This window comes from Sturnus vulgaris, chromosome 1, assembly GCF_052056855.1.
Source record: "Sturnus vulgaris isolate bStuVul1 chromosome 1, bStuVul1.hap1, whole genome shotgun sequence".
NCBI classification, from domain to species: Eukaryota; Metazoa; Chordata; class Aves; order Passeriformes; family Sturnidae; genus Sturnus; species Sturnus vulgaris.
In genome coordinates this window covers 3,286,492-3,298,655 of record NC_142243.1, presented here as the reverse complement: position 1 = coordinate 3,298,655, position 12,164 = coordinate 3,286,492, and the positions used below count along the sequence as shown (strand labels likewise).

Here is a 12,164-nt window from a genome sequence, read left to right as displayed (position 1 = left end):
CACCTCTCAGCGTGGTCTCCTTCCCCTCTTGCAGACCATCCACCCACTCTAAATCTTGCCAGCTTTCCTAAGAAAGGGCTGAGGGAAACAGCATCAAACCCTTCACTGAAGTCTGAATTTTTGTGGTTCCTTGGCCTCTTTTGCTGGCACCACCCAACTGGTGCCAGCTTCTGTCCTGAGCCCTGCCACCTTCATCCCTACACACACAGAGCCCAAGGGTGCCAAATGCCCAGAGCCATCCCCAGACACCACCTGGGTGCCTTGCAAGCCTCACACTCCTCTCTGCAATCACATGGCAATCACTGCTGCTGCTGCTGGCCACATTTGGGGTTTTTTCTGGTTCTCCTGTTCCAATCTGCATTTCCCTGCCTGTTTATCAGACTGACTGTCTGAGGTAATTGTTTTCTGAATTGATGGAAAAGGGTTCCCTGCTCAATGTTGCCTTAAGAGGAACATGGAACATCTAGAGTTCATCCATTCTCTCCTCCACTGCTATACATCTTTTGTGCAGCCCAACAATTGGAGTCTTTTCCTAAAATCACTTTCTTTTCTTCTTTTCTTCTTTTCTTCAAGGGGACTGAGTGCAGGCATTACTTATCTCTGGTACAAAAAAAGTCTCAAACTCCTTAATCTGAGTGATTCCTTCTCAGATAAACCACAACAATCTCCAAACTCATCAAACAAACTTAGGGGTTATCTTTGCTCATGGGCATAGTCAAGATCTCCTGAGGCCCTTTGGAAGGAGTAGGGGGGTGGTTCTTAGCCAAACCATCACAGCCAGGTTAATTAAAACCATTTTCCCTCTCAAGATATCAGAAAATGATAATTAGAGAAGTCTTGTGCCTCCACTAAATTTCCAACAGCAAGGAAATATTGGGAATATCACATTCTTCCAGAGGCAAACACTATTCCCTTTTTACAGAGATAATATAACTCCACACTCTTTCTAATCTAAAATATCTATGCTTTAATCAAAATAGGAATTCCGAGGTCCTAGAAGGAGAATGTAAGTTTTTCAGCTGGATTTTTCCTCCCTGTAGTTTTTGTCCATACAGTTGAAGCCCTTGTTTAGCATTTTGACTTATACTGATCCCTTTTGACAATATTAATCCAGGAAAATCCAGCAATGACTGTTAGAGACAAGACAAATGTCTTTGACACAGCAGCTCATTGGAGATTGGAAAAATATATTGGGAAAACATCTCTACATATTCCCTTGTTCTTATACTATTTCATTCAGAAATATGATACAGGAATGAGTAATCAAGTAAATGTTGGTCTGAGCTACTACGATCTCTCTTACATAAAATCTTTACTACTTTATATATTTATACACTTGTGCACACCCCAGCAGTGTTGCCAGGAAGCTGGTAATGAGTGAAAAGTAGAAAAGCTGTGGGATTATTTACTTATTACCTAATTAAACTTCTGACCTTGGATTGTTTTACTTTTGGTGATTTACTGTGGGTGCCCATAAAAAAGAAAACCTCTCAAGAAAAGTAGGGTGGTGCAGATGTACATTAACTCCAGAGCTGGTCTGCTTGGAGAGGATCTGAGAGCAGGAGGCAAAATTTTCTATAAACATCCATCCATTAACGGCAGGTGAGAGAAGCTGCCTCTGTGGACAGGATGTTTCAATATTATGCAGTACTTTTTGATTTCTGGTTTCTTTGGCTCCTTATTATATCTTTGGTACTGGCCAGTGATGAAAACAAGCTATTTTTTCCTCCAGGTGGTGTTGATCAGGTCTTCCATGCACCTCTGGACTGATCCTCAATTATCTGAAGTCAGACACAGAACCTGGGCTGGGTTGTAGTTCCCCACTACATGCCCAGACCCCTTCCAGCCATGGAGAAGTGACTTCAGATTTTGCTGAAATGAGGACTTTAATAATAACCTTAAAAATAGTTCTGTCGAATTGTGGGGTTTTTTCTAATCTTGATAATTTGTCAGCATGTCCTCGAGCGGCTAAGTACATAAAAAATGACCTTTTGAAGTTTCTCCCTAAAGGTGCAATCAGAAATAAAGAGAAAATGGAGGAGCTGGAAAGTCAACCGGTATTTTGCTGTGGATTTCAAACATCGCCATCCTTCTCTAGCGAGCAGCGGAGTGAACGGGGGGACACAACTCTCCATTCTGAGCAAGAGCAGCTCTCAGATTCGGATGTCCAGCATAAATGCAGAGAACCTGGCGACATGAGCAGCTGAGGAGAGCAAAGCAACCGACGAGCAAACCAAAAACCATCCTTGAAAAAGAAAAAAATGAAATAATAGTTTTGGTGGTGGTGCAGGTCTCCCTTTCCTTTCCTTTCCTTTCCTTTCCTTTCCTTTCCTTTCCTTTCCTTTCCTTTCCTTTCCTTTCCTTTCCTTTCCTTTCCTTTCCTTTCCTTTCCTTTCCTTTCCTTTCCTTTCCTTTCCTTTCCTTTCCTTTCCTTTCCTTTCCTTTCCTTTCCTTTCCTTTCCTTTCCTTTCCTTTCCTTTCCTTTCCTTTCCTTTCCTTTCCTTTCCTTTCCTTTCCTTTCCTTTCCTTTCCTTTCCTTTCCTTTCCTTTCCTTTCCTTTCCTTTCCTTTCCTTTCCTTTCCTTTCCTTTCCTTTTTCTCTCTCCTCTCCTCTCCTCTCCTCTCCTCTCCTCTCCTCTCCTCTCCTCTCCTCTCCTCTCCTCTCCTCTCCTCTCCTCTCCTCTCCTCTCCTCTCCTCTCCTCTCCTCAGCTGAAAAAGCAAAGGAAATGTGTAAATATCTCTTTTTAACAGTCACTGTAAATACCCAGCTGTACTCAAGGCCATTAATGAAGAATGTTTAAAAGACAAACAGGAGGCCAAACCCACCCACTCAACTATTCCCATTTCAGAGCATCTGCAAGTAATCCATGTCTGCCCAAAGTAACAAGTGATTGCTGTGCAGTTGTGATCCTTGGTTGCCAAACTGATCCTAGTCTGTGAATGGACCTGACCGTTGTCATTTTTCCACTTGGTTTCCATTTTGGGTTGGATCTGCCTATTTTTATTTTTATTTTTTTCCCCCCTAGTCCTACATGTCTTAGCCTGTCCCTGTCTTTTGGCACGTGCATTTCCGCAGTGTTTCTCTTTGGATGGAGCTAACGTGCTTGGGTTGATCAATCCAGCTGATTCAGGAGGATCTCCAGAAAAATTAATTCAGGGCTGGATTCAGTCAGACATTCCCACTGGATTTAAAGGAACAGCTGTGCCAACACGAAACTGCACATCAGTGCAGGAACTTCAGGCGAGAGCAGTGGGATCTGCTGTGCTTTCCCGTCCCCAGGGACACTCCCAGGAATGCTTTCTGTTCTAGCTAAGCTGTGAATTTTCTAAAAGGGCCATGCAGTTGAGATATAGCTCTATTTTTGGCATTGATTGATAGATTGATCTTTTGAACTCTTTGAATAACTGTCCCTTCCCTCCCACCTTAAGAGCAAGAGTCAGGTCCAGGGTGGCCAGATGACCTTGAACCCTCTGCCCCAGTGGCCGCACGTGGCGTTGGTGGCTTTGGGGCAGTGCTGTCACACAGAGCGCCGTGCCTTTGCAGCCTGGTTGGCTTCTGTGTGCTGACTCTTCCCTGCCAGAGCAAAGAGGACCTGGCAGGATCACCCTGGAAGGTAAAAAATCACCCGTGTTTGGTGAGGGGAAAAAAAACAAAACAACTAAACTGAACAGTGAGATGGCACGGAAGGAAAGGATAAAGACTTTGGATGACTTCCCACACCTGGCAGTTCTTTCTCTCTTGGAATATTCTGTTTGTTTCACCACCAATGGTCTTACTGCTTTTCTTGGAGAGGAACTCGAATGTTCTTTCAACCTTTGCCTTGTAGTTAAAGCCACGACTGCTACAAATCTACTTCAACCCAATGTCGATGATGTCAATTCTTAAGAGTCTTTCTACAGCGCAGAAAAGGCTTTGAGGGCCGTCCTAGCGCTCCCTTCATCTTGGATTTATGAATTTATGAACTGAGAAATATATATATATATATCAAATATATATATATGTGCGTGTATGTGTATGCATCTATTACAAACAAAGATGAAAATGGCATTTTAAATGTGAAGTTTTGAACTGAAACTAATAGTAACCAGGAAATTCAAAATTCAGGCTTGTTCTTCTGTGTTAGTTGACATGATCATAAACTAAAAACAGAAAAAAAAAAAAGTGAAATACTTGGAATTTTAGTGTCAGCTGAGTGTGAGCTTTTAATTTCACTGGTTTTTGTTAGTTCAAGTAAAAAAGAAAAAAGAGTTTTGATGTAATTTTAAGCAAAGATTTTTAAAGATAATCCTAGTTTACTTATTTTTTAAAGGAGAAAAAAGAAAGGTCTGAGAAAGTTGTGAAAGAAATATTAATTATAATAATACTTAACACTTATATAATCCTTTATGGGAATAATCTGCTCTTGGCTGGAGCCATCTAAATGAATGTAAATTTAATTTAAAACAGACAGAAATGTTGTCTGAGGTCATATTGGCACAGGATCATGCTCTTAAGAGATGGGGGCAGCCCTATCATGTGAAATCTGCCGTGGCACAGAGGACCAGCAAAACAGTTGAAAGCACTTCCATTCTACTCCAGGTTCATAAATGGGATTTATATGATCCAAACATCTTTTTTTTTCCCCAAGTCTACAGCACTGATTTGCTGCTCTGAGAGCAGAATTTGTTTCCCTCTTCTCAACTCTCTGCAAAAGTCAAAGTGTTTTTAAACTGATAGATTTGCCCTTGGTCTCTCTTCAGATGTTTCTTAATTTTAGAAAGTTTCCCCAGGAACAAGGTACTTTGCTGTCCAGACAGAGGTGGGGAAAGGCAGATTTATCAGATAAATGCACACTTGGCAATTTTCTGTAGGATGGGCTTTCACAAGGATTATATTGCCAACACTGTAAATGTATTATTTTTAAAAAGTCAAAAGCTATTTTTTGCATGAATGGCTATTAGCCAGTTTTCAATCATTAATAAATTAGAATTGTGGAGAAAAATATGTCAAATAACTGCCTCTAGCTGGAGACTTTTTCTTGTTTCAGTCTAGAGCACAGAAGTGTTTGGATCTTTTTTATTTTTAATTTATTCTTTTGCTGTTGAAATTTTTCAGAGCTTACTTCTGGGTTTTGATGTTTTCCTGGGCACTCTACAGTGCTCTGCAGTTTGAGTTGGTGGATCTCAGTCCAGTGCCTTGTGGGCAAATGTCCACATCCCCCAAAACCACCCTGTGACCCTGCACACTGGAGACCAGGTCCTCAGCTAGATTAAAATCAGTACAGAAAACTGCTGTTATTGGTAGAACAAACCCACTTCACCTGGAATTGGGATTTGGCCTCAGCACACTGGTTTTTTTTGGTGATCCCACCTAGAGAGCCCAAGGATAGAAAAGTTGTGAAAAGCTGGATTTGCTCCTTAATTCCTTGAGCCAATGCTCAGGAGTTTGGAGAGCAGTGGAGGGGAAATTTCTACTGTTGCAGGCATTGTGTTTCTTGTTCAGTAGAAAAATTGAATCTGTTCACCAGCACTGAATTTACAGAAGAAATGAGATCTTCAACATATAAAATATAAAATATATTATACAGGAAAAAAAAAAAAGACAAAAACCAAAACCTTCTATTATGATTTTATTTCTCTGAATTAAAGTGTTGATGCACTGGCAGATTTGGCATTCCCTGAGTCACTGGAACTTTCCCAGTGTCCCTGGAAATGTCACACTTGAGGTGAACACAGCAATGGGATCCAGACTCTGATGCCATGGCACAAAGGAGCTCTCCACAAATCTCTCTGTTGAATGTAAGCTGCAGGTGCTGGCCAGGTGTGGCCACCCCACAGTGGCTCTTTTTCCATTTGTTTCAGGAGGGAAGAATCCAACAGTTTGCTTCTGTGTGTGTGTAAATATCAACTGAGTGTAACAGTGCTTTGTTTGATTTTTCACTGTGAAATATATTTTGGAGCTAGAAAGGCTGTGTTATTAAAACCAGTACACAATTAAAAAAAAAAAACCAAACAAGTGTGCAGTGCTCCTTGAGCCATTTTTTCTACCATGTCCATAATGTATTTCCTGTCTAATTTTCTTATTTTGCTTTTATAAATGTACAAAAACTTTCTGTGCTGCAGGTTTTGTGACTATTTACTGTAACCACTGTTTGGATTATTGACTTGTCAGTGTGGAGTGCTGGTACTGCAGGACAGTTCAGATCTCAAAAATGAAAACTACAACCTAGATTGTAAAGGGTCAGGCTGTTTCATTGCTGCATGGTGATGTCACCTCCTTTTACTTTCAATTTTAGCATTTCTAGTACTCAGAGCCCAGGGAAAGAACCTAAAATGCTTAGATCTGGGAAGTTTTGGATCATAGAGGAAAAACACCCAAGTTCCTCTGCATCATTTAAGTATTTGGATTTGAAAACCAGGTGTTAACATGGAGTGGTGGGAGAAGGGATGAAGGTAGGTGAGTCCAGAGGAAAATGCAGTTTGGAAGTTAAATCCAGACACTTTATGGGGTGTTTGGCTCCTCCCTTTCAGCATCTGTCTCTCCTTGCACCTTAAGGAGAGTGCCCTGCGATGACAAGGCTGAAAAACAACCACAAGTGGGCATGAACTGATAATTTGAGTTTACTTTTGCTAAAATTACTCTCCCTGGACTCTTTCCATCATCAATGGCAAGTGTGAGATACCTTCCAGAAGGGAATGAAGCTCGTAGAATCAACAACCAAGGCTGGAGGTGACCTCGAGTGACAAATTTGGTCCAACCTTTCATGAGAAAGGGAGCCAAGATGAATTTATCCAACACCCTGTCCAGTCACCTCTTGAAAAGCTGCTCTGGTAGGGACCACACCACACCTCTGGGGAGGTTGATCCCATGAATGGCTGTTCTCAGTCTAAAAAATATTTCTTTCTTATATCAAGATGATTCCTCTTCTGATGCAGCTTGTCACCCTGGTATTGTCCATGTGGATCCTTGTGAAAATGAGAACCTTTATCCTCTCTCTGGCCACTCTTTTAGTACTGAATACTTTGGTGAGGTCACCACTGAGGCTTCTTTTCTCCAGGGAAAAATTCCTTCATTTTTTTCCTCATTGCCCCCATTGTCCATCCCCTTGATGATCTCCATGGTCCTCCTTTTGACCTTCTCCAGTCTGGCCACTTCTTTCTTGCATTTTGAGGACCAGAATGGACACAAGATAAAGTTTCTGGGATTCAAGCTAAAAACGTGACCATGAGACTCTGACCCTCCTCAGCAGTGACAGAAGGATTAGTTGCCATAATTTGCCTTGCCCATGTATTGTAGCTTTTCATAATATTTTCATATCAAAGGTGGATGAAATTCCACTTCTGAATAGATGGATAGATTCAGTGCTTACATATGAAGGGACCTCTGATCAAAAATTCAGAATTTTTTTTTTCAAAAGTCCCATGGACAAAAGAAACCAGTGACTAAAACCAGGCAAAGCTAAAATGATCAAGAACAAAACATATTCACTCAATATGAAGCTCTTTAATTGTCATTATTTTCATGTTATTTTGCTCCCATTCCTAAACTGATTACGTCTCCTTTTAAAATTTAGCACCGTTTCTTTCATTACTTTCTCTTCCCACTTGAAAGTTACTGTAAAACCTTTTTGGAAGTTAAAAAAAAAAAATCAACTTTTATCTGGAGTTGAAAAAACTCCTGGCTCACTTGGATTCCTTGTCACACTGATCTTGCCTCCAGTTTCCGTCTCTTTTCCTGAAATATAAACAGCTTTATTTATTTCAGATGAAGCCTACAGTTTGTCTTTGATCATAGAGCTGTAAGATAAGACTAAAAATAATCATGCTATTAAGCTGCATTGCTCTCAGCTCTAATCCAAATTGAGCAGCAAAACCAATGAAAAGAATCAAATACAGACAGACATGAATCCATTAAGAATAGCAGGAAAATTACCTGGAAGCAGCAGGACAAGAATCCTTGGATGGGGGAAAAAGGAAATGAAAAAGGAACAATAAAAATTGAAATAAAGATCTCCAGTTCTTGAAAGTATATAAATGAGATTTGGTGGTTGAACAATTTTTGTTTAGCCAGATCTAAAAGGAAAATAACTCCAATATTTTGTTTTTCTGTTTTCAGTTATAATCTTGCAATGGATGCTTTTCCAATCCAATTAATGGGACACACATTCAGTCAAAACACTGCAGGAAATCATCATTAAAATAGGTTAAAATACTCTTATGGTATCAGTTTGGGAGGTTTCAGTGCTTTTGTCTGACACTACTACTAAATCCCTACTACATCTGGCCTGTGAACCACACAAATATCCAACTTTCCACTACTTTTCCAGCCCAGTCCTGACAGAAATTAGATATCAAAATTTCAGAGTTAGAGAAAAAAAAGAAAAAAAAAAAAGTTCACAGTGACTTTATCAAAAAGTAGCACCAAAAGAAATGCAAACTCCATTAATTTAATTGGCTTTATTTGCCTTGGTATTTGAATTTGGTTTTCAGTAGTGTTTCAGAAATAATTGCCCATGCCAGAAGTTTTCAGTCTGTGGCTTTTGGAGGCTCCAGAGCCCAGAGATGGTTTCTGAAGTGTCCATGGATGATTATCAAGGAAAATACGTTCATTCTTTGTATAGCAATAGATTCTTTAAGGCTACTGAAGAGCTTTAGTCCTTTTGGTATTTATGCAAAGGTTATCACAGATCAAAAACCTAGAAAATGCAATAAATTGAGATTTTCCCCATAAAATTATATGATTCTATGATACTAGACTTTCTCTTTTTTTTCTGAGATCTTTCTCCTATGGGCAAGGCTTCCAGAGCAAGGTTTGCTTGTATTATTAATATTGTGCTTGTATTATTAATATTGTGCTTTTCCTGCTGTGCTCTGTGACACTGCAGGCTGTGAGCTCAGCAGAGCTGTCACTGCAAGGAAAGTGTCCAGGGTTGGTAAGAACAGGAGATGTGGATAGCACATGGGATCCTGCCTGGCATCCAGACAGGATTAGTGTCTGCTCTGGTTCCTGAGTCAGACCTGTGGATATCCAGGGAAAAGATGAACTCAGAGTGGGATTCAGTCCAAACTCACACTTCATCATCTCAGTGAAGGCTGTGCTCCTTGGGCTCCCTTTGCTGCAATGTAGAAATGTACATAATGCTGAAATACAACCAAACATCTGCTCTTAAGTAGTTTTCTTCCTTAGGAGTTAAATATTAAGGGCTATGTTAGATATGTGTCCCTTTCAACATCTGCCACTACTGGCATTAGGTGTTCTGGCTCACAGTTGAACCTCTGGAAGAGATCTTGTGTTCCTGAGCAGAAGGCTGAGGACACATAGATACCAAAAGTGAAGATTTAGACACCAAAAGTGAAGATTTCTTCCTTTAATCTGGTCTCTCCACTTTGCCTTTTTGGTCACAAGAGAGAAATGAGCAATTTCAGAGGACAAGCATCAAACATTTTTGATGTCTGCTCCAGGGTGAGATGATTCACACTTTGCAAGTGGCTGTTTCTGTCCACCAGGACATCTCCCTGACCGGATTGGAGACAGATGCTGACCCTGGGGAGGCCAAGATAGAAATTAATTTTCCCTGGCAACTTTGCCCAGTCACTATTGTTCTGTCTCATGCATGCTGAGAAATGATGGTCTTGAAAAGCCTTGGGCTGGCTCCTGTTGGGTATTACCAACCAGATTTGGGGGAGGTGGATGCCTGGTAAAGAGCTAGGATCTCTCATGGAGAGTTTTCAGGATGCTTTGTTCTCCCTGTCAGATTTGTCCACAAACCAGCATTTCCGTGTCCGGGAGCAAACTACAGTATATGGTGCACATGCAGTAAAAAAAAAAAAAAAAAGAAAAAAGAAAGGATTTTACCCTCTGATTTTAGCAGTCAGGCACATGCAACCAGCTCAGAATTGCATTTAAGAACAAGTTAGGAGGATATGGAGGATGCAGTAGCAGCTGAGGATGCTCTGATGTTAATGATGCTCCGTGTATATCTGTACTAAAGAGCTAAGTTCAGCTAAATACACATTGTACTTTGTGTATGAAAACACACCAGCAGAGCTTGAACAATGTTTTGAACCTCATGGTCTTTCACCTTCTTATGATTCAAGTTGCAATTTCCCATTGGCTTTCTTTTGGGGAATTCATCCATGTGAAGAATTACTGTGTGATATGACACTGTGTGATATGACACTCTTCAGTGTCTGAAATTACTTAGGCTTCTGCATATGCCTTTCCCAATGGACTTTGTGCTTGCAGAGAAGTCTCAAGAGGCCTTTGTGTATCAGTATATTCTGTAAAAAACAAGTATTTGGTGTGTTCATTCTCTTTCCCTTCTACTTGTCAATTTAGTGGCAATGCAACCTGCTATAGCTCTGAGAAGAAGCGACTTACCTGATGGAAAGCTGTATTTTGGCTTTTGACTGTGTCAAGGTACAAAGTTACTGGCCTGTTGGGTCTAATACTGACCTTTTTTGGTCAAAATTGGTTTAATTGGTAATGGGATCTGGGGTTATTCAGCTTTGTTATGAGGTGGAAACACAGATATCAACTGCTGCTTTCTAACCTTTTTTGTGTTTTGAGAAATTGTTTTTAACATGTATACTGCTGTAGATGACACAATAAATGTATTATCATTTTGTAAAAGTCTGTTCTGATATAAAATTGCACCAAAGAGAACTTTTTGTCTGTGAACTTACAGGGTAGTGTATTCTTTTCCTGAAGTAGAAGTTCTTTGGGCTAAAAGGGATTTCTGGCTTCTTCATTGGAAGGAGACCCTGGAGTCTGCTGGGCAAAGTCAGTCCTGGACCAGCCAGGGGTGAGATTTTTGCCATGCCCATTGCTCCTTCTCCATAAATCACTGGTGCTTATCTCCCTGCATCAGTATCAGACAGGAATGTGGATTAATATCACCAAATCAAATGTAACACATTCTCTAAAAGCCCCTGTGGCTCTGGGTTTGAGCCAAAGGTCGTCTCGGGGCAAAATATTATTTGTACAGGGAGTAAACAGGAGAAGAAATTCTATTGTCCTCAAAGGTGTTGCCAGTTGGAAAAGGTGGAAATAGTTTGGTCTCTGTAACACCTGATGTGCTTCAAGGCTTCCTTTCTTTTATAGTCAAAGCAAACCTGAAGATTTTTATCATCAGGGTAATTTTTTTAAATTTTTCAAGTACATACAAACTCCTGCAACAGAGGATTCCACAGAAACGAGCCATTTCTGATGTTTTCCCCATGTTCATCCTTTGTTTCAGTTTCCATAAGGCTTTCCCTGTCCCTCATGAACCCATGAATCCCCCACAGAGGCTGCATCTTTTCACTCATTGTTTTCCAAAGTACAGGAACTTGGAGCTATGTGCTTTGATGGAAAAAATTCACTTTTGGTGAAACTGAGGTCAGAGATGTGTCAGGGAACAGCAGGGCAGGAGAGCAGGACCTGGGAGCAAAGGGAGCCCTGGGCACGTGGGGAATTAGGAAGGACAGGACACAGCTATATATTTTCATTTTTGCTACTTTTCAAATCACTGTAAATACCCTTCACTTGGATTTCCACAGTGACCTGAGGCAGCCTCAGCTTTTTTTTTTTGCTTTTTTTTTTTTTTTTTTTTTTTTTTTTTTTTTTTTTTTTTTTTTTTTTTTGAGGGCTGGGTAATGGAGCACAGGTCTCTCCATGCCACCATGTGCAGAATGGTTGCACCAGCCAGTGTCTCCCTAATCATGGAACTCGAATCAAAAAGCAAATGTAGAACAGAATCTGGAAACAGAAACAGGGAATCTGGAAAAACTCTAATATCTAAACGTTTTATGTAGCCTAAGTGGTTTTTTTGTTTTTTTTTAGGCAGAGAATGAAAGCCACCTCCAAAAGTGTTTCAGCCACTCTACAAGCTCTATGTAAATATCCACTATTTCACAGATAAAATACCACAATAGAGCACATTTGCTCCAAATCCCAGACACCTGATTTCAATAAATAAACTTCATTTAGTAGGTGTGTCAGCACACCAAGGAGCAGCTACCTTAAATTCAGTCCTATTTTCTGCAATTGAACAAATCCTCCTCAGATACTCAAACAATTCTTGCTCTGGGTGCATTCGGCAGCCTCAGGGAAACTCTCAATGTGCACAACAGGTAAAGCTGCCTGCTGGAAGGATTTATTTTAATTTGGAGCCCAATCAATCAAACTTTCTAGAAAAAAACAA

At 40.4% G+C, this 12,164-nt stretch overlaps 1 protein-coding gene across 11 annotated transcripts in view; it reads left to right on the top strand.

Moving 5' to 3' along the window:
• The window catches only part of ADCYAP1R1 (ADCYAP receptor type I), a 143,123-nt gene extending 132,478 nt beyond the window's left edge, over nucleotides 1–10,645 (top strand). For 7 of the 11 annotated variants that reach the window (XM_014873693.2, XM_088181065.1, XM_088181004.1 and 4 more), the window contains one exon: nucleotides 1,998–10,645. In XM_014873693.2, the coding sequence (XP_014729179.1) occupies nucleotides 1,998–2,207 (210 nt within the window). In that variant the 3' untranslated portion in view covers nucleotides 2,208–10,645. The remainder of the gene's footprint in view (nucleotides 1–1,997) is intronic. The other 4 variants (XM_014873695.2, XM_088154644.1, XM_088181122.1 and 1 more) reach the window with 1 other exon arrangement.
• The last annotated feature ends 1,519 nt before the right edge of the window (nucleotides 10,646–12,164 follow it).